Source organism: Lepeophtheirus salmonis, chromosome 13, assembly GCF_016086655.4.
Source record: "Lepeophtheirus salmonis chromosome 13, UVic_Lsal_1.4, whole genome shotgun sequence".
NCBI lineage: Eukaryota > Metazoa > Arthropoda > Copepoda > Siphonostomatoida > Caligidae > Lepeophtheirus > Lepeophtheirus salmonis.
The window spans coordinates 14,744,621-14,768,892 of record NC_052143.2 but is presented as its reverse complement, the minus strand read 5'-3'; the positions used below and the strand labels follow the sequence as shown (position 1 = coordinate 14,768,892).

Sequence of the window (24,272 nt, the reverse complement as noted above, 5' to 3'; positions counted from 1 at the left end):
GGAGAAAATTGAAAATAAAATAAAAATACAGCTGTTATTTTACCTAATTTAATTTTCAAACTATATGAATTGAATTTACGATTGAAACTGTTTTAATTTTCATGCAAAAGCTGATAGTTTTGTAATATTTTTTAACTGGCTAAATATGTACCAGTTGATTTTGGACCTTGATTTCTTCTTCTTGAAAGTATTGAGTAATTAAATATGTTCTTCTTAAAACCTCTTTATATCATACGTCATTATTCATGATTCTATCAATTTATGGACCTCCTTATACCTTATGACAGAAGTCCACGACGACTCCGTAGATGATCTACATCAATTCATGTGTTTTTAAACATAGAAACAATGATTGACGAGCACAAAAGTCAATATTCCAGACCTTGATGTGAAGGGGCGTTCGTAAAATGAATGATCCTTCCATTAAATTAGCTGAGATCAACAGAGTGAGGTACATAGTGGTGATAACCCTCAAACCGAACATGAAGTCAAAGAGAGAATCAGAAATCATATGATTATTTCTGACATTCTAGTTCACCCATTCTTTGTACGTAAACAAACTATACTAAACATTTCATCACCTCTTCATCATGAGTGAGCAAGAAGCCAAAATGGAGCCCGTCTCGGATCACCTCTATGAGATGTTGAGGTAGCAAGGATTATGGAGGTAGTGAAATGCTTCAGGACCCTGGCTTTCAGGGTGGCCAAGATAAAGAATAATGGAGAAGACCTCTCCAAGAAAGCAGGGGGGGGGGAGTACAATCTAAAGAAGGATCCAGCTTGGTGAAGAAGATCAAGGAGGACCCCACCAAAACGATGAATTGCTTCGCGAACGACTTATCTGTGGGTACTAGGACCATTAGAAGGGCTGTGAAGGGCGACTTGGTATAAGCCTTCATACATGAGGACAGTAAACTACTTAAAACAAAAGCCATGAAGGCTAAGGGCGCTCAAGAGGCCAATTTTTGCTGCCCAAACCTGTAACTCAAACATGAACAGCTGACATACCAAAGGAGAAGGGGGATAAGGATATAAACAAGGTAATTGGCAATAAGGAATCTGATACCGATCTTCAATTCTACTATGAGCCACACATGGACTTACAATTATAACTCCGCAACAAATCAGCCGAAAAAGCTTCAAATACATCATTTTCTTTGCTCAAGCACCTTAAACGTGCTAAAAATGCTATAATTATTGATTAAAATAGGAATTTTCAATTAAAAATGCCACATTAACTCTATTATAATAACTTTTTCCAAATGCTCCAGGGTGTGATATTTCTGTCCTTGGTCATGAATTTACTCCCCTATTTCAGAGCCTTCTTTATCACAAACTTAGGAATTTAGAAATGGTATAATTACATAAACGCAAATAAGTACTTGTTCATTGGTTGTTATTAATGTATATTTGTAAATATAATGCTATATCAATTAAACCACTTTTACAAATAAAGTTGCAATTATACTTGATGTAATTGACTCTTACATATACATACATACTAATTGAAAAAAGGCATAAATCCCGTGTGTTTCTTAAATGTTAATTTATTGCTTTACTTAGGACAGATAATGGGAAAAGCTTTATCCATACGCAAAGGTGCCTTTATGTGCTAAATTGCAATTCTTTTCCCGCGACATGCTCTGATCTTTTATACTACGTGGCATTAGTCCTTTTGTAACCCTTTTTTTTAACTGCAATAATAATTAAAATGATTATATCTACCTACATACCTTCATAACAGAGCATAATTCATTTTTTATTATTATTTAGGTGCAAACATTGGTATGTATTACTGGGCATGCTACGTATTAATGTGTCACAATGAAAATATTACCTGGTGTAATTTAGTGTATGTACACAGTATTGCGTTAGTCTTTAATAAGGACTGAAGACTGTAGTCTTGTCTAGTTCAGTCCTTCATATGAGTACTAAAACTGATGAAGTTTGTTCATTGATGACGTCACTCAAATTTATTTCTTCTTTTTTTAATCAGTTGTAAATACTGACAGTCCGAAGGACCAACATCTTTTAAGACCGTTCCTAATACCGAATAAATAAGCACTAACACAACATTATTAGTTGTGTTGTGTTGTACATACTAACAAAGGCTTACCCAACGTTGCACAGGAAAAAGAGGGAGCGGGAAATCACATTGACAATAGTCAATGTGATTTTATTAATATTTATACCCGGGCCCGCGTTAGGGTATTCTAAAACTTTAAACCAAGTAGTGAAAGGAGGACCTACGTGATCAATAGATGATAAATGTCTTGGCTCACAGAAATTTTTTTGTTCGCTGGAAGTACTGTTTAGTTATTATATGAACTATAATTGGGAGTTATGATTTCTATCTTATAGTTTATAGTTTTTAGTAGATGCTCATTCGACATCCGGAAGACGGACTTAGCTTAACTAGAGAAGATTTTTATAATATGGAGTTTTGTTAACCCACTAATTTGTTTATTCATGTTCAAAGATGAGGATGTAAATTCTGCGTTATTTTTTCTTATATCATTAATGTAAAAAGATATGTTTTATAATTAAACTATGAAGTCCAAGTTCCCAGGTCAGACAATAATTGACCATTGTATTTTAAATATTACCTTTATTGTTATACTATTAGTTGTTAAATGTACAATTGAAAACTCATTCTAATCTTTGGTGGGATATTCAAAAAGGAAAAATCAAAGAATAAAATCATTTCTTCTTTCCCCCACAGAAATTTTAGATTGTGAGGCGTTACTCATCCCTCTTTAGTTGTATATGTAAGGAAGAAAATAACAGAGTGACGTAAAATGAAAAGGGACATCCTGCAAAAATGTTAAAACGCTGCAGCATTGTATTTCCTCAAGCTAACGGTTGTATTTCGTTACTTTATTTTAATACTTAGGGTATTCTTACATGCATTTTTAAAAAAAAAAAAAAAAAATTATTCAAATAACATAACAACTTGTATGTATGAAAAAATTTGTATAGATGATAAATCCATCTTTTATTTTGTCCAAAAATTGCAAAGAAAATTGAAAAAAAACAAAAACTTTTTGCTGCTAATTTGGTTAAAGAAATTAAGATCTTTTATTGGTATTGTAAAGAGGAACACACACCCACCAAGATTTTTTTTTGTTCTTGCAAAACCCAAAAAAAATATGGAGAATATTGTTATCAATAAAATAACCCTTGATAACTGGTTTATTTTTCCCAATATTGCACAAAATATGAAATAAAAGGTTTAAGAAATTGAAAAATTATTCAGGAAATGCCATATATTTCATTTAAACATATATTTTTATCTGTCAAATTTATATGCAAACAAATCTGAAAACAAATGTCTACAAACTTTATTCATTCCACAAATCTAACATTTTAATTGGAAGTCAACTTTTTTCCACTTGAAAAAAACAAACAAAAAAAAAAGAAAAAGAAACGAAACGACAATTTTCATCGATTTTTTTTTTTTTTTGGATAATAGCTTTTTAATTTTGAATAAATTTAAATTCATCATTCGTTTTTTGAGACACCAGTCGCTTTTTTATTTATAACTTCACCCCCTATTTTGTCTCCTTGAGCCCCAAAAAAAAAACATTTTTTTGGGTTTGGGTATTGAATAAACCCTTCATATATGATCCCTCCCTCAAATTTGCACTCCGTCTTAGACTGAGAAGATTCAAAAGAGGGCCCAATGCAAAGCATTCGTTTTATTTTGTCACAGTTCGTTTGTTTCATTTGCATGTTGTTTTAGCCCCTGTTAGTTAATTCTTTACTTGATCTGAAAGGCTGAGTTGTGCTATTTATAAAGTATGGATTCAATGATTTGCTCCACGTTTAGTAAATGTGTACAAAATATGTCCTAGAGTGTGGGAGTGTATTTTTATAGTTGACAATCTGAAGTAGGTTTTTCATTTTCCAAAGCTGTTATCATTATTATTTAATTACTAAAAACGGGAAATCTAAGTATTATTTAATAACTAGTGCCTGTGTTCATGATGAAATAAAACGTCATTACAACTAAGCTGCTTTCCTTCCGAAAAAAGTCCAAATGTCAAGGTAACCAAACTAATTTTTTTTGTTTCTTTTATTTTTACATACCGGTGGGGCATATAGTACGCTTCGCTGGTAATGTTAGCAAAGTAACCATTTCAAAATAGGAGAGCGATTTCTATGGAAGACGAACTTGACAAGCCTTAGTAATGACTAAATCATATTTGGGATTTTTACCTAATGCAGGGAGGCAAACTTTATGTCACATTCTTTTTAGGATGTACATAAATGTAATGAAAAATTGATTTAGGAGTCTAAATTCTTTTTTCCATTCCCTACTTTTTTCTCATTGCATCATACTGGAGTAAGTATCAAATTATATAGAATTTTTTCTCACACCGATACGATTCAGATATTGAATATTTTGCCCTAATTGCCCTAATTTTGTACTAATTCTATTATTACCTAAGTTTAAAATATCCTTTTACATTCAATAAAAATCAATGGTGCATGAGCGTTGTTTGCATAAATTTGTTTGTATACACGTACGGCGAAATAATATTGAATGATGATATTATTTGGGGCACAAGAAAAATAAATAAAAAGGAATTTCCTTTTTAATTTAAGTTTCCTGAATGATTGATGACAAATAAGAATCCATAGATTTGCATGTAAAACAAGGTATATTTATTAGTAGTTCAATATTTAAATGACGACATAACAAATCTAAATATAATATAATTATAAATTATATTCATAAATATGTTCAATTTTAGAAAATAAAAAGCTAACAAAGTATTACCTAGGTGTTAATTGTATAAAGTTACAGGTAAATTACAAATCAAAAAACAAGGATGAATAATTTTTAAGCAAATGTTGAATATAGGTTAGAATATTACATATAAGTAACAAATTCATTGATTAGAGGGCCTTTAGCCAGGATAGTATGCGGGGCAAGGTTAGACATGGGTTATGGTTATTGTGTTTTATTTAAATTCATTCTATCATACAATTAATATATGAATTTTATCACAGATATACATACAATGTTTGAAAAATAAAACCAAGAAAGTAATAATTAATAAATTTTGCAACGAAATCAAAATGCGTTGAAATCAGTGAAATATTAGAAAATATAAATCAAGGATGAGGAGGAAATTTTGAAACAAGAGGTTTGTTTGGTTTTGTATCGATGCATTGGTATGGATTGCCTCTGGTTTTTCACCTGTAACAAAAATATAGAAATCATAAAATAACTTGTATGAGTAGGTACACATGTTATATTTTTTTTGTTCGTCTAATTATATTATAAAATTTCATCTTGTATCTTTCACTATGTAAAAATCAATCTTAATATACAGGAGGTTCCCCATAACAGAATTTCAAATACAGTAGATTTCGCATAACGAAGTGTTTGGAATTATTCTGACTCCCCGTAAAGTGTGGTAAATTCCACTCATATATATATTTTTATATTATGATATTAAATCATTAAAAATACTATATTTTGTGGTAAAAAGTAATTCTTTTAGTTTTTGATTAGTTTGTTCATATGATGCTTATATATTTATATAATGGAAATTTATAATTTTGCATAGGGGGAGTGTCTTGTAAGTATTTGATTTGATACTTAAACTGAAAACTTTTGGCTATTTCTTATTATACAAACTTCCTTCATATTTTAATGCAATTTTATTCATTATCATTTGTTTTATTTATAGGGTCTAGGATTTTCTTTGTATTCTTTTTATGACCAAACTATACAATATTTATGACCTTCCTTTCCACTTTTATTTTTTCCCTTTCTCTCAATTTACTAATTTTGGTTCAAATAAATCAATTTGAAAGCAGGATCTGAATTTAATTTTTATGTGCACACATATACAGGGTTGATCAACAAAATGTGAACTCAAGAGGTTCCTTTAGAAATACTTAAATACAATCCCTTTTTTCTCAATGAGAACAATCAAGAGTATCCCTTTACGGCCTTCCTGATGGTCATATCATCCATGGGTAAGTCATCGGTGGGACGATTCAACGATGTGTTGGGGTCCTCTTCGATCTTCTTCTCCAATCAGGTGAATAACTCTGGATCCCTCACTTAATTGTGCCTTCTACTTCCAGATTTCTTGTTGATATCTTCTCCATTATTCTTCATCCTGGCCACCTTGAAAACCAGACCCTCGAACACTTTAGAACATCCAGAATCCTTGCCATCTCTTCTTCAGGATCTAGGAGATCTGAGACCTTTTGGCTGTTTGCTCACTCATAACCACATATTAATAATTATATTTTGTTTATGCGCAACCGATGGCTGAACCAGAATGTCATAAAATAATCACCATACCTTCCTACAAGAGAGTCTGAAAAGTTTCCAACCTCAAAGTGAAGATGTTAGGACTTGTAAATGAAAGCTGTTCTTATCTAGGCAATCACGTTCGGGAACAATTTATTTTGAGAGAAAAACGTCGAGTATTATTTGGATGGGCTGCAAAAATGGTCGCATCACTTGAAAGAGTGTATAAAGTTACAAGGAGACTATGTTGAAAATTAAAAAAAAAAAAAATTCGGAAAAAAATGTTAGATCGGACACTTTTCAGACCCCCCTTGTATATGAATGATAAAATTAACATTAATTAGCAGTCTACTTTTTGTTTCCCGACCCTGTCTATTTATCAAAAGAACCGTATGAACCTTGGTTTTAATCGTTAAATATAGATAATACTTTGTAAAACTCATTAAGTCTACTAAAAATAAAGATTGTTAAACTTTAGATTTTTAGACTTTTTTTGAAAAAAAAAGTAAAAGTAATTCTTATTACCAAACAAATTATTTAGACATATTTCATTAAAAATAACAAGTTTACAATAAAATATGTAAGTTTATAAGAAATAACATATTTGTCAATGTCTATCATTATTAATGATGATTTCATAAAGTATCGATAATTTTTGCAATACATAATAAATGAAACAAAATGCAATTAATGGTTAACTTCCAGGCCTTGATTATTTGACTTAATTTTCAAGTGTATAGAAATGAAAACAAACTTTAGCTATATATGATTGATTATCGATACATTAAAAAAATCTTTTTTTTCTTGTTTCTTTTTTAATGACAAAAAATATATATACTTTTGTTTAAAAACCTTTAATCCAATAATCTATTTATTATTTTAGACATAATTCATAAAAATGTCATAAAGATTAATAAATTAAAAAAAGAAAAGAAATATTGATATAACACATGGTGTTTTTATGTAAGCACAATTTTGTTATTATTGTGTTTGCATTTGATTTTCTGATAAGTTCATCATACTTAGTTAAGTGATTAAAAGGAAATGAATATATACCATTATTTGCTCTAAGACAAATGAGAACAATATGCAATATGAAATGATTCGATGCATTTTGAAGATTACTAAAATCATCCTTAAATATAGTTATTTATTTGACCAAGGAATGCAAAAAAAAAAAAAAAAAAAAAAAAAAAAAAAAAAAAAAAGTAATATATGAGTGATTATAATCATTTATATTTACTCAGTTTCATATAAAAATGCAAAATCACTTATAGTTAGCTACATGCGCATGTACCAAAAAAAAGTTTTTGTATTTATAAACTGAACCAAGTTTAATTCGTAAAATTTCAATGGTAACAACATAATTGTGGATTTTTATATAGTACGACGTATATGATGTAATTCTATGAATCAATTTTACCAAGGAATGATGAATTCCAAACTCTTATAAATTTACTTTTCTCAAAATCAGGGGGTTTATTGACCACAAATATTGCTTGTTCATAGATGGAAATTGAAAGAATGGCATTTAACTGATATGGTCCAATTACAGAGTTATTTAACTAACATGAAAATATGTAACACACCTATGTTGGTATTATAATCTGTTGAACAATCATTCAAAAAAGCCAACTACATGTATTGTTAATTCGAAAGAGTACGCATAGAATTGTAAATCCTGAACACTTTTTATTGTGATGGTTTACTTGCTGTAAGCAACCTAAATAGTGTTTTTTTTTATGAAGCTATGATCATTATTCCTTTATTATTAAGGAGAGAACATCTAGGTATAAAGTGTAACCACGTGTGTGTGTGCTCAAGAATGACGTTAATTAACACTGAGGATTTATTAGGGTGTTAAACGTGTACATACGTCTTTTTTAAACTGATCGTAGAATTGAGGAGTAATTCTTTTTAATGTGCTTTTTTGATACGGAGTTATACTTTTGCTTATTTCCTTATTCTAACATCTGCTTTCAGTTAATTTAATGAAACATCATGACAGCTAAGTTGCTTTACTCTCTCTCTTTCAAAAAAAAAAAAAAAAAAAAAAAAATTGATAGACATGCTTCTTGGCTTGCCCCAAAAGTACCCTAAGATACCGTTCATATCTAAGTTGTAAATACTAATTATTTTTGACATGTAAAAAAAAAGGAAACCAAAAATTGCAATGATAATCCTGTCAATTGAAAATATTTGGGAAGAGAGCAGCTAGCTGTCATAGCGCTTTATTAGATCACCTTCATGTAGTCGTGGAAAGAAGGAAATCAACACTAATCCATATCCTTGTATCGTATGGTCCATTAAAATCTGAACAACTAATAATTCAATAATTAATTAATGTTGAGGGATTGAACTTAATTCAGATTTCGATATATTAAAGCAATTATTTACAAAAAAAAAAAAAAATCTGAGCTTCCTTTGCTTACGTACAAGTCGAGAAAATGACACTTGAACGTGATCGGCGAATTTCCATTGAACACTCCTACGATTTGGGGGTCTCTAGGACCATCATCTATGCCGTCAGCAAGTCCGAAAAGTTGCAGAGGAGGAAGACCAAACTAGATCCGAAGGAGCTAAATAAAACAGCTCAGGCCAATCTCCTCAAGTTTAAGAGGGCCCATGCAAGATATCTCGAGGTTTCATACCAGACTGTTCTGAGAGCTATAAAAAAGTAGATGGAAAGAACCTTGTAAGGGTGGAGAGGCAAAATTAGACCCCAACAAGGAAAGAAACCCCTCTCTTTCTTTTCAAGAATTTTTTGCAGGAGTCTTTGACTCTGGAGTTTATTTGAACTCTAATTTTGACACTCTTGCACCCCCCCCTCCCCCTACAGCCTAATATCAATACCTTCTACAACATCTTTTGTGTGAATGCCGGCATCCAAATGTTTGTCATGCAAACACCAAGGCCTTTAAAAGCCACTATCAGTCTGTACTGGGACGCCATGAAAGAGGACTATATCCAGTGCAGGTACCAGGCCTTATTCCACCACCTGGAAGTCATCATTATTGAACTTAGATATACATCTATTTGTAGAATTAATTTTGTCGAAATTCCATTGTTAATAAATAAATTATATCTTACTCAAGTTGAAAATTCAAAGATTTCAGATTTTAATTGACCATTCGGTATAACAAGGAAATATATGCTGGAATTCGATCCTCAATTCTACTCTTAGTCCAATAGAGATTTGCATTTATAAATCCCCGAAAAATCCTACTGAGTGTTGGAAAATAACACTTTCATGAGCACACGCATATTTGGTTACTTTATACTTTAATATTCTCTCGTCAAGTATAAAATATTTAAGGCACCAGCTTTAGAAAATAAAAAGTTCAGTTTCTTTTTTAGATATGAGTAAATACTTTGAATTTACAATTATATCCATAACAATATACATTTTTTCCTTCAAATTTTCCCTTCCCTTTTAAAAGTCGAGGTTTAGATTGAAAAAAAAACAACGACTTGATTTAGTTTCCTAAATGTGGTTATGATATAGTTTTATTCAGTCTTACTAAGATGTGAATATCTGTATTAATATATAGTTAAATAACGGCCCCCCAGTTATTGGAAAGGATGTAATTAGCGTAATATAAGCTAATTTCTGTTATTGGAGGAAATTTTAAGAGCCACAAAAAGATCTCATTGTTATCTTTTCAAATGTTCGCGTATTATTGATTTAACTTCTCTTATAAACTAAAAATCTACAACACCTTCTTATTTTGATAGGAATAAATATTTCATCATTTTAAAATTTGAGTAACTCTAATTATTAAAAACCTAAAAAATTTTTAATAACAATACATTTTAGGCCTCCCTTACTAACTTATCTCACTCAAACTATTTTTAATATGATTGGTATCAATTTATGATATACTTCACAAATTTATGGCAGTATTTGGAGCCTGGTTTCGAATTGAAAATAGGATGCATGTTCTACTCTGTTTCTATTAGCAGGGTTTAATTGTTTACGCGTATTAGTGGGCCCTACTTTTTTTTGGGGTCAGGGGGAGTGTTTTTTGCCAATCAATCGTGGCCATTTCATGATGAAGTTTTTTTAATTTCTGTAAAAATCCATTATTGGTTTTAACTTCAATGCTGTATCTCGATCAAATTAATTAGATAGCTTGAATAACAATAATGCAAAAAGGAATAATCAAGTAGTTTATTACTATCTAAAGGAGCACAAGCTCCAATCACGTAGCCTGTTGTAGTGAAAAACGTATTTTCTGATGAGAAATTCCTCTTGGTTGACTCATATGAACTTTGTACAATTATGAAACTATAATATTTGTCGTAATTGTAAATTTATATCAATATCACATGGTATTGTAAGCAACTCTTGAATTTTGAATAATATTTGAAATCCCAAAAATGATGGATTGACTGATTGTATATGGTTCAAAATCAAAGAAGACTACAAAATTCCTTAATCAATAGTTAATAGACTAATGATAAGTCAATCATTTTGAAATTATTTCCTTTTTTTCTTCTTCTCCTAACTATATAATTAATCTGATCAAGATAAAGTTTGACCCGATAATATAAAAACATAAAAAGGCGGTGAACATTTCTACAAGGAAAAATCACCAGCGGAAGAATTAGTTTGAACCTACGAAAAACATTAACTTTGGGATAAAAATATTTTATTTTATTTTATAATAGATTGTTAATTTATGTAAAATATTAACTTGTCAAGCCAAAAAAATGTCTGAAAAGTTTGGAACTTACTAAAAACTATAAGTCTTCAAGGAACTCTAATCCGAACATTTATCCCTTTTTGACAAAGGAAAAAAAAATATATTTTTTGGAAATACATTTTTTGATTAACTAAAAAAGAAAAAAAAACTCCTCAAAAAAAGTTATTTGAAAAAATACGCCTAAAAAAATAAAAAAACTTTTTTCTACTTTTATGATGAAATGAAGCGGTCTAAAAATTACTTATCCTATAAATGCTCATGAAGATCAAATTCTCTCCCATGCATTTTTTAACATTCAAAACGTCATTTCAAAAATTTTCATTTTGGTTCATTACTTAGGCAAATGCTTTATATTATTTGCATACATATTTTCCTAATGAGTTGATGCTCATTCAAAAAGAAAAAAAAGAGAAAAAGAACAAGGGTATCTTTAATGATAGATATCGAATGCTGCTATGTCTGTATCATTTACAAATATTCTTATTTAATCCTTGTGTCTTTATTTGCTTGAATGGTTAAATGTGACATTTATTAGTTAATAGAATGTTAGAAGAAATAAACTTTTACATTATTTGCTGATATAACATGTAACTTTGAGGAAATAAGAAATATGAGAGGTATATATTTAGTGTTTTATAACATTTGTGACAACTGATCAAAGGACATGATTAACATTACATTATAAAATAATATAATAACAAATGCTTGCTCCAGGAAATTACTACTCTTGACCCTCTATTTTCTAACAATCACATATTATCAGGGGCGTCCCCAGGATGCTATTATTATTATTATTTAAAATAAGGGAGGGGGGAGGATTTTTTATTTATACAATCTGCTGGCCTTTGTTGGGATATATTTCGTCTATTTTTTTTGGAAAGAGCAGAAGAGAAGTATTCTTTGAACAGTTCCTTAGGACGGCCATTGAAATTGATGAAGCTTTCAATCTGAAAATCTCTCAGGTTTGTGGAGATTCACATAAGAGCCTAAGATCGAAGATAGTCGTTTAGAGGAAATTTAATTAATCAAGGACTTAGAGGGTATGGCATCCCTGTAATATCGGAGCATATGGGCATATGTTATGTTGATTTTATTTAAGTTTCCCGTATTGACATCTCCCACTTCAATGAAAGTCCACGTTTCTCCAGAATGCTTCTAGATCTGTCACAAAAACTTTTTATACGAGCTGAAAATCTTGACAGTATTGATAATATTTTTGAGAGACCATACTGAAGTTATCTATAAAAACCCCATTAAGTATGATTAAGATATTCCTGCCAGAAATGTTCCCTGTACCAAAGTTTACGAATCCAGATTCTATTTATAGACTTCCCAAAATACAAAAAATTGAGAATACCTAGGCCTGTATAATCTAAATAGTTATAGCTTCTATTTTCGGAGATATTTTTTTTTCTTTTAAACTTCGAAAAATATGCTTTCCAAATTTGACATTTTCAAAAATGTTAACATTTCAAAAAGACTTTCACAAAATAGATGGACTGCCTTTGGTTTATATACATATTCCAAGCCCAGATCTTATCAGACATGTTCAAACTTACAGAAGAGAAAAAGTTGATTTTCTTCTTCATTCTTATAAATATCCTCCAGATTCATTTCCATGCTGCTGGCTCCAATCCAAGAGCCAAAAATTCTTACGTTCTTGAGCGATTATATAGTCAATTAAGCTGTGACAGGGACTTATCAACTCTGTTTTTTCAGAATTTATTGCTAGACCTGTTTTTGTGGAAAATACAGTTAACACATCCAAAGTCTTTTTAATCGATTTAAAAGTTTGAAAAGCTGTTCTGGAATAGAACATTGTTAAAAAATTTGTTGTAGCACAAGCTCTTCCGTTGGAACTGATTCAAGTTGAAACCTTTGATTAGAGATTCATTATGAAAATTATGCAGTAGCTCATTAATATATATATGATAAAAAGTAACGATGACACAGGATCACCTTGACAAACTCCTCTTAGTATCAAAACATTTGAGGCTATTCCCATACTGAATTATTGTTTGTGATTTTGATAAGATAATACCAACCATGCAAATCATGTCATCACATGTAATCATAGAGTACGTCTTTTATGTTGATGCTATAACGTAGCCTTAGTGAAATCGATGGCCATAACTGAAGTATTGGCGTCCGATTCTAAGAAAGTCTACATTGTAAAGGGAACGTCATTCATATTTTTTTTTCTCTAAAAAACCATATTGCAAAGAATGTGTGATTGTATTTTACACTTTTTAATTCCATTTGCGAAGATATATAAATAAATTTTATTGATGGAATTTTGCATCGTAAGAGGACATAAATTCTTAAGATAGCTTAGATATTTGCCATTTTTTGGGAATTAAAACAATTTTGCTTTTTGAAGTAACGTAGGGAAAATATCCTATAGCATTTTCAAACTTTTTGGAGGGTGCCCATGGAAGTCGGAATCTGCCAAGGAGTGTGTAACAAAATGGATGGCGCTAAAGCACTTCACTCATACCCAACCCTTAAAAAACTGAAATTAAATTTTCGATAATGTTTCAAGGAGTAAGTAGATAGCAGAAGTGGCGCCGAAGGTTCCGAGTGTAAACTTGATTGAATCCGCCTCTGGTGCAGATCTTGGGTGCTAGTAGCAAATACTCCAGAGAGGCCCTCTGGAGGTCGGAATTGGAGAAAGGTTTCGTGTGAACAGCCGTTGAACACGAGTCAGTCGGACATTATTCCTTAATTTAAGAGCTATTTCTGACACTTGAGTTTAGTTTTCTATTTAGTACTACTAAAAAACTTTCCTTTATTAATCGGGGACTAATCCGATTCAATAACTCACTTTCACTTAATCTTTTTTTATTTGACCCAATGGAACATTTGTTCTTGGTGCCCAAATACCTATTTTTCTAAAAGTATGACCACGAATGGTGGTACTTTCTTATTCAGAACTTTAAAATATTTACTTCTTTTTTTATTTAGTAAATTTATATGATGCGAGTTTATATTCATTAAGAGTACATCCCCCCCATCCCTAACACGAAAGGGTTTAACGGGTTACCCGAACCTTTTGGTCAGGGAAAACACGCTGATCCCTTCAGTGTAGTGATCGTGTATCCCAGAACATCTAAGGGCATAAGAGACCTGTTATTATTCAATCCCTTCGTTAAAAATAATTATTTTATTAAGCTCAGAGGCTAGAACTACCTGGAGCCGCCACAGGTTGGTGCAAGGGGATCACAAAAATGCTGCTTTAAGATTTTTAGTTTTCTATTATAAAGTACTTACTTCACTTGTTTGCAGGGGTTGGAGTTTTTTGAGGCAGGGTTTACTATTTTTTTGCAAACTTTTCATAAAATTCGTAAGCCCAGATTGACCAAGTGCCTTGTTCAGTTTAGTATTCTTGATAGCTGACTAAATTTCGTCAATGGGTATATGAGTTTCATTGGTTGTTGTCATCATAACCGATCACACACTCTTTGTCCAATTCACGTCTCAATTTCTTGCAAAATCAGCACTCGACATTTTACTCTTATGCACAGAGTAAAATTTTCACAGTCTATTTTCTCATACATTCTTTTCTATTGAAATTCAAATGAGACTTGTATATTCAAGGATCGATCTGGTTCTTTTGAAGGGGCTTCATAAAGATGGACTCAAGCATTACAAATTAATAGACACTTGGATATTAGACCAACGAGGCTTGATTGTATATATGAAATCTAATTCTATATAAGTAAATCTAATAATTTATGTTTACATATAAATTATCTTGGAAGCACAAACCTACATTCATTGACGATCCTGAGGTTAATAATAGGATCATTTTCAATAATTGAAACTACCTGATCTGAAGTAACGAATAGTGACGATTTTTTTTTTGCGTAAAAAAGATGCTTAAGTTAGTAAAAAATGTTTGTCTTGGAGCAGGAACAAAAAAAAAAAAGAGCCAAAATTAGACGAAAACGTCTTAATCAAATTGAAAAATCTAATTCATAAGTACCAACATATAAATTATCTTGGAAGCACAAACCTACATTCATTGACGATCCTGAGGTTAATAATAGGATCATTTTCAATAATTGAAACTACCTCATCTGAAGTAACGAATAGTGACGATTTTTTTTTTGCGTAAAAAAGATGCTTAAGTTAGTAAAAAATGTTTGTCTTGGAGCAGGAACAAAAAAAAAAAAAAGAGCCAAAATTAGACGAAAACGTCTTAATCAAATTGAAAATATCTATAAAGATGAAATCTGTTCAAGAAAAAAATTATAAAATATATCAAATATATCGCAAAGCTAATCTTCTTCATCGTGTCAAGATCAAAAGCATATAGATTACCTATCCAACTCCAGACTGCATTGTTAATATCATTGTTTGAAGTTTATTTTAATCTCTTGTTCTCAAGATTATTGAAACTGTCATTTTATTTAATCGAATCCTTTTCATAATTTTTGACCTTATACAAAAGCACAGATCTGTATTCTAAAATGTGTAGATGTTTTCTAATTTAATTCATGCGAGAGTGTCCAAACTGGAAGAATTTTTAGCATTGTTGGCAAACACCGGCAAACTTTAAGTTAACTAGACACTCGTCCAGGTGTATAATTTGAAGAATATTAGAAGGGTCTCCGGTCAATTCATATTTGAAATTTGATGTTCTCCAAGCCGATCTGTAGTTTTAAAATTTCCTTTCAGCATCTTCAGGGTTAGGCTCAGGATAAGAATCTACCACCATACAAAACATTCAAATTTATTCCACCAATTTAATTTCATCAACTCTTTTAAAGGTGTTGACTGCCGTAATGGTAAATCTTTTTTTCCTTTTCTATCGCAAAGTTCTCAATATCCCTAATTTTCATTCATACAGATTTCATTCATTATAACAATCATATTTTGTTGAACCCCCAAACTTATATGGTTAAGATTGGTTTCAAATAAGGGGGTATCTTTTCTCAATATCTTATATTTATAGAACTTAATTGATATTTACGGGTGCAAAAGGGATGGGATGCCTAAAAAAATGACACATAATTTAAATGAAGTAATTATTATTATAATTTATAAATCAATTATAATAACTGTTTATCATTTAGTTCTTTTTTTTTTTTTGGTTTATTTTTTACCAAGATCACCAACTGCGGGTTAACATAGATGTTCAAGGGGTTAAAAGGGTGAGTAATAATGTTTGTAGAGTTAGTTATGCATTAATATTTAACACTCCTAGTGTTTTTAAGGCTTAAAGTACATATCTATAATATATGAACTAATCCTGCTACTTACCATTGGATACATGTACTGAGACCGAGGCAGACCTTGCGTTGGAAGGATCACACGTATACTTTCCAGAGTCATGAGGGCCCACGTTCTCAATAATGAGCGTGCTTGAAGGATATCCATGATTATGTCTCCGTGTCTTGACTTCAATTCCACCTCTGGGGGAGGAATAATCGATGGTCTGGATAAGAAAAGAAAGAGAAAAAAAACATTACTCATTTAGGGTTTATAAGATACCTATTTGTGGGATGCTAAACAGAAAGTAAAATATAGTGGAACTAAAGAGGTGTTCATTGTAGTTTGCCATAATTGGACAACATTAGATATAAAGCCGTTGTCATTTTTGAAAAAAGAGCATTCAATTATTAAGTGTAAGTTTGTGTGCTCATGAATTGAGGATTGAAAACTCTTCTATGTAATTGTTTGATATTGAGTTGGATTTTTGTTTGTTTTTCTTAATCGCACAGCTGATTGCTGTTAATTTAATTAAACATCATAAGAAATTAGCTGTTTCCCTTAAAAAAAATCAAATTGTCAGAGTTACCATTTTAGTTTTCAGGTTTTTTCAAAAGTCATATGATTTATAACCCAATGTATGAATTATGAAAAACATACTGTTTGTACAAAAGTACCCTAAGATGCCGTCAATATCTAGAGTTGTAAATTATAAATGTTGTAGGTAGTTAAAAATAGGAAACCGAAAATTGGTATGGTAGCCCTAACAATTTGGAGAAGAGACAATTAGCTGTCATCGTTTTTATTTACAAATATCCATGAGAGGAAGGAAATAAACATAAATCCTACTCTGTGTCAGGTAAGGCCATAAGTAGGAATGACTCTGATGTCGATCCTCAATTCTACTCCGAGTCTATCAAGGACTTAAAGTTATAACTCCTCCACAAGTCCTTAGAACATGTACTTACTTCATACTTAAATGTTATCTACCCAAAAATTAAAACATTTAAGATAACAGCTTAAAATATAAAAAGTACGGTTCAGATTGCCAAGTTTAATTTTCTTATACATGAGTAAATACGTAGAATGTACAATTATTTCCATAAATAAATAAAGCTGGAAGAAAAAAAACCCCATTACTTATCTAGAGTTTAGATGATACCTATTGATGGAATACTTACACAGAAAAAACAAACAACTAATCGAGTCAACGAATCAATTAATCGAGCTGGGGAATTGCCCACAGGTTAATAACTAAAGAGGGGACAAGGAAAACCAATCATGGATTGAATCTCCACCAAATCTTTTACATAGAGAACAATAAGTCAAAAGAAACAAAGTTGATTAATTTTTAATGTGTTTCTTTTTCTTCTATTTGTATAATAATATGAGGAATAATCGTTTGGCTTTTTAGATAAACTTAATCTTAGTTAGTTAAAGAAATAAAAGGAAGGACATTTATTTATTTAAAGCATATAAACTATCGCATTATTTATTAGCATAAATAAGTAGGCATAATAATAATGCGATGAAATATGGAGTTTAAAAAATATATAATTTAAGGGATTGGTGGTGATTTGATAAGGAAGGAGAGTTCTTTAAGCTCTTAAAAGTGACAATTTTTACGTAGGGATTGAATTTGTTGATAAGTTCTCAGTTTAAGACCATTAGGAATTTTAGTTGACCGAAAGATATTCAGTCTGCACCTATCTCATAGAAAAAGTAAAAAAAAAAATATGGATGGATCAGTGTTACCAATAAATTAAATACATTTAAAATTCACTCCAGACTGATTTAATACCATTCAGGTTTGATTTAATATATTTTTTGTACACATTAATTTTGCACAAAATATTAGGACCATTAGAAAGAAAGTATCGTTATTTTGCCAGGCGTAGTTCATATAAACAATTTTTCATTAATATTACTGTTACTATTGTGTTCTGGTCTCAAAGAAAAATTTAGTTTACACAGCGTTACCTCATTAAAACAAAAAAAAAAACCCGCGTATTTTGTCGTCCGTTCTCGATGTGCTTGCTTCTCTAATTAGATTTCTAAAAATTGATTGTTTAATTAAAATAAGCTCTTTTTAAGCTGCAAATGCTTCTCAACAATTATTGAATAATATTTCTAAAGTTGGGAAGAATTGCAACAAAATAGGTGGCCTATTAACTGATTTTAGGCCTATTTTCTATTCCGTTTCCTATGAAAATTTCTGTGATACAAGAAAGATGATATCTCAAGCTATTTTATGAAGATTTTCAGTACACCTAGATACCTGATTTTTTACCCGCTTAAAGCCTAATAGGTATATTTTTATTCTTAAAGATGGCAAAAACAAACCAAAAATAAATGAATATATACCTGCAATAACTTTATATGAAGTAAAATGTTTTGTATAAATCATATTTTGTACAGCCCATAAATCAAAATAAGGGACAAAATTTGTTCATAGATTAAGACCACAGAAAAATAATATACTATACTTATACTCCGTTTCCAAAAGGCAGGAATACATTTTTTTATTGATCCCATGTCGTATATTTATATTATACTGGCCATCTTATTATTGTTATGAAATTTTTTTGAGCATCATTTACAAGTACACATTTAATAAAATATTTCAAAGCAATATTATCATACAGTATAAAATACAATACAATGAAGGACTTTAATGTTAACAAATATATACAATATGTAATTCCTTTTTATTTGGATAAATAATTTAAGAATGATAGTCTAATCTGAGTGTACATAAGAGAAAATTAGCAGTTGGTATTATTGAAGTATTTGGCTAACTACCAATGGAGTAACTGTCTTTTTCTTTTGGAAGAAAAGGTTGCTTAATACAATAAAGCTGGGAGCGTATTATAAAGTAATTTTGCCATGAGCTTAAACTAAATATTATACACACTTTGGGGTTTTTTAAATGTTGTAAATTATAATGTATACATTTTTAACTTCCTTTATTTTGTATAATTTGATTTATTTCTTAATCAAATTCATAAATCTGTTGAACCCAATGCAATGATTTTCAATTTGCAACAATTAGCGGGTACAACTGATGCATACTTATTACATATTATATGGATAAATATTTAGGCAAAAGAAGAATAAAGTGTATTTGTTATGTGTTAAATGTTTTAAGTTAAAGTCCAGCTTAGGAATAAGAAGACAGAATAGTTAGGATTTAAATTCTTTTGAAGAAGCATGATCGGAAATATGATATGCATAGAAAAGTAAATAAATAATTTCCTAAAAATTGCTGCAATCCTTCTTATACATAAACAATAATATGACATTTTTTAAAGGTAAGTCATATTTATAATGAACCTATTCATTATTTATAGAGTAACATAGCCTACATTTATAGTTAAAACTCTGCTCAAAGTAATTGGTGCACAAATGAAGTTAAAAAAAAATTAAAAAATCCCTTTTTTTTTCCATTTTCATAAATTTTTTGATTTTATAATCAATTTTATACCTATAAGAAGATTGTATACAAACAAAGAATCTCCCTGTTTCAATAATTTATTGATACTACAATATTGTCTTTGATGTATTTTCTATAAGTAACTTTTAAAAATATATATATTTTGACAATGGAGTTAATGGAGTTTTTAAAGGCTAATTTTCACAAGTTTTTCGACAAACTACAAAAAAAAAAGTTTGTGACAAGAGAGAAAAAAAAATCAATTATTTATTTTAAATGATTATCAATTTTTCATACGAAAAAAACAACAACAAGAAGACAATAACAAAAACAAATTAGAAAGTCAGTCTGTTTCTGAGAAGGCTTTCTCAATTTTAGTAGAATCTACTTTTAAATGGTAAATACTTTAGTTACTTGAGCAACCATTCCATTAAATAATTTCGTCTCAAACATGAATCATTCATTAAAAAATTATTAACAGCAAAAAATAAAAAACGAGTAAACCATAAAACAATGTCCTTTTCAATTAATTATTAAATATATATTTTTTCTCTCTACGATTATACATTTGTATTTGTTGGGGCATTATTTTGCAATCATTTTTTAAGGGTCTCTAAACCTTATATTTATGTTTTATATGGACGCATATATATTTAACATTGAATTTCCATGCTATAAAACTCAACAAAATGAACTGAAAATACGCAAAATGACCATTTTTAATTCCATACCAAAAACTCAACGTAAAAAAATAAAGAAAAAATAATTAATTAACATAATTTCCGGACTAAAATCACTTTTTTCCCCCATAAACTTAACAACCATTATAGTCAACAACTAATTTAGTGGTAGATGACAATACAAGTTATTAAAGGAGTCATTCTTGTAGAAGAAAGGCACATGCTTAATCTATAAGGGGTTGTACAGAAGAACAAAAATCTTTCTTACAAAAATATTTAGGGAAACAACTACGTATGAGGAGTTGCATTAAATAATAATAAATGGCCAATCCCTGACACAACTCATTTTTAAAAAAATATCCCTTTAATTACTAAGATAGAAATTGTACCAACTAAGTATAAATCAACATTATATTGTTACAATTACTCCCTCAGGCCTAGAAATGGTCTTACAAGTCCTGATAAATACAGGGTTGTACATTTGAGTGTGAAACAACTTTGATCTCATCCAGATTTTGTATGAGTGCATCATGGCCGGGTTAGTCTCCCGGCAAACGGATGGATCTTTTATTTGAATGTGTGAATATAGCCAATGTTTGGGCTTTCTTTTGTATTTGAATTTTAAAAGATTATTAAATACTAAAGGTTTTACATATTTATAATGGCTATAATCCGAAATAAATTAATTTTATTACTAATAAAGTTCAGAGTATCTTATACAAATTCAAATCCGCAAGAACAGTATTGTCTGATAATTATGTCCAAATTATTAAATGTATTAAGAGGTTGTTTTTAGAACGTTATTTCATTTTCTTTTGTATGGGATTCGTGATGTAATAAATAGTTTGGTCTCATCTATAGTTAGTTGTGAAGATGGGAAATACACAAATAACTATAGAATTAATTATGCTTTAATGTTATATTTGGTACTATCTGAGCTTTAGTCATTCAAGAATTCCAAATTGGTACAAATTGAGTAATTATGGAAGACTAAAAATGGTTTTTATGAAGTAAAATTTTACGATCGTTTTTACTTTATAAATTCATATAAATACAAATATTGATATGTAAGAATTGAAATAGGATAAAATGATAGAAATACCAACGGTTTCAAACGGTATTTCAAAACCAAATACAACTTTGAAATTCATTTTTTTTTCATTTAGCGTATATTCCTAAAAAAAGTACGGCGAAGAGAAAAATGGAAAGCTAGGACAGAAAATGCAAACATATTGTGATAGAAACTTAAGGACCGATCCCAAGAACTGATAGGGCCAGTTATGAGACTGGAATGGATATTGACTGTAATTTATTTAAGTAACAAGATTATATATATATATATATACGTATATGTTTGTAGACGCACGATCGAAGTAGTAACCCGACTTTAGACTTAATAATCTCTGATTTTTCAACTATAATAAATGGTATTTCTAAATAGTTTGTGTAGAAAATATAACTTTTAAACTAACTTTTATAAGTATTAAATGTATTATACATTTCTGCAGCACAATAAATTCAACAAAGGGATATGAAGCTATGGTGATACAAAACTATTCATTATATATATGTGTAAAACTATATAATTATAAAATATACAATGTCAAAAATGGAAAAAAGATTTGGAAAGTAAGAGTTGTATTTTTTCATTCAATAATTAAGTATATTCATAAATTTAAACACGTAATAAATTTATATTGTTAAACTTCTAAACACATGTATATGTACCATTGTACAAGTGTTTCAATCACTATTGGGATACTGTAAAAATGAGTGCTTTGGATCGGCCCATGGACTAAATCCCTTGCCTGTCTTTTTTCTTCTGCAAAGAAGAGACCCGACTCCAGCGCTTATATTGACGCTTTGGTTACATGGTTTAATGATATTCACACAACAACAACATTTGGAAAACAAAATGCATCAAATTTCCTGTTAAATAGTTACTAATGAATTTTTGAATAAGATGTCAACCAAAAAGTTATGAATATCTCGTGAGACGTTTCTTCAATAAACAAAACTCTGGTGACATTTTGTATCCTAATTAGCGACTACATACTATCCTCTAACAAAAAGCCTCTTTGTTCTGTTAGGTAGACTTATAAATATGCAATCAATCATTGTTATCCTTACAAATATAGCAAATGTAGGGTATGAAAGTTATACTCTCTGAAACGAATCAAGTAAAACTATTTGCTATTGTGGAAATGAGCAAGGATTAAGTATTAACTTTTTCGATTGGAAGAGTAATGTTGCTCGTACCAAAGAAAATCAAGAAGTCCCATGACTTGTGGATGTCTATTTTTATATTCTAGTGCGTCAACATAAAAATAATCTAGAACAAAACTCAAGATAGTGAAGAAATCCCAATTATGTTTTTCACTTAATATATACATAGTGTCTAATTTGTATAGACATATTTGATTCATTGAAAGACATTGTATTCCATTTTATGGGATGAGCTAAGATACTCAAGAATTTTAGGTATAGCATATAACTTTTATTTGATTGAAGGCTTATATTGGCCCCGATTTGGCCTTTAAAGTTAATATATGATTTTCTCATTTTTTTTTGTGACTATCAATTTTTTCTATTTAATTGCATTATCCATATTTTCTTTCTTACATCATTTTGCATAAATCATTTGCCTAGTTTTCGTAATTCTAGTATCAACTTTCCTTCTATTTCTTCCAGAGAATATGCTAAAAAGTCTTCTTTCCAGCATCATAATGAAGTGCCTTTAGGGGTTTAAAAGTGAACTCAATAGTTCTTTGTGTTTTCGGTCAATGTCACAGAAGATGGACTATCCTCTCAGGAGAAGCCTTGTAGAAATGTCATATTTTTTTGGGGGGCAAAAATATACAGTAAACTTCTAGTGCCCCAGAAAGGACTATATACATTAATCATCTTTCGGCAGAGTTTAAATATAGGTTCTGCAATGATTCAACCATCATCTTGACTGATTCCCTCTCTATGTGTAACCCTTTGAAGGACCAGAGATTGATCTTTCAAACAGTAACTTGCATGTCTCTCAAATTCAGCGATGCAAAATAAATTCAAAATGGGACGGCTAATAGGTAAATATTTTCAGGAGTTGTTCCATACTTTTTGGTAATATCCCCAATGCCATTCTTTTATCAAATTTTTCAAACCACAAAACATCACAAATAGTAAAGGTATCTTTATGTGTAATATTTCAAGCTAATTCACCGACCTTTTCGTTGGCATTAGCCAACCAAGATAATTCTTTTCAATTTTTCATATGACTGATTTAGAGCCATCAAACATTTTCTGCCGATCTCCAGGTAGGCAGAAATTATTAATACTGGAAGGAGAACCCTAGTAAATTATTCATAATGAAACAATACAGATATTCCACATTTCCTTTAATAATTTATGTCAACATTTCGTTATTCAATATAAATCTTTGTATAAATATTGTGTTTTTCTTCCCTCCGACGCACCCAAAAGGGTAATGAAAATAATTTTTCAATCAATACAAATGTAATCCATACTTAATTTTGTGTTGACGGTCACATTTGAATATAATAAGGTCCATTATTTAAGGACTATCTTTCTGTGTAAAATACATCTATAATTACAAATTTATTCATCTACATATGTACATAAATAGGAGAAAATAAAGTTCCCAAAGGAAAATACCCTAAAAAAATAAAAGTTTCTTATTCTTTTAATAGATTAAAAAAACTATTTAAATATTTTACTTAAAAGCACGACTTATGATACTTACTGGTGAAAAAAAAAGCTTACTAAAGAAGTTTTTAGTTTAAGTGAGCGGTACATACATACATTCATATTGTATTAGTAAAAAGGCTTGTCTTTTAATGCTTTATTTAAGTGTATGTTTTTGTCCAATTTGAAGTAGGATATGACTTGAGCTCCTGCACTACCGTAATTGACGGTTGGTTTTTACTCATATCAGGTGGTAAATCAAGATTATGATG

The 24,272-nt window shown here is 30.0% G+C and overlaps 1 protein-coding gene across 1 annotated transcript in view; it reads right to left on the bottom strand.

Annotated features, from left to right (window-relative positions):
- Window positions 1–4,645: 4,645 nt before the first annotated feature.
- LOC121128340 (peroxidasin homolog) overlaps window positions 4,646–24,272 on the bottom strand; it is a 245,113-nt gene continuing 225,486 nt past the window's right edge. Inside the window, exons 6-7 of the mRNA XM_071892740.1 lie at window positions 16,249–16,423; window positions 4,646–5,206 (exon numbers count right to left, since the gene is read on the bottom strand). Coding sequence (XP_071748841.1) covers window positions 5,097–5,206; window positions 16,249–16,423 — 285 coding nt within the window. The 3' untranslated portion in view covers window positions 4,646–5,096. The remainder of the gene's footprint in view (window positions 5,207–16,248; window positions 16,424–24,272) is intronic.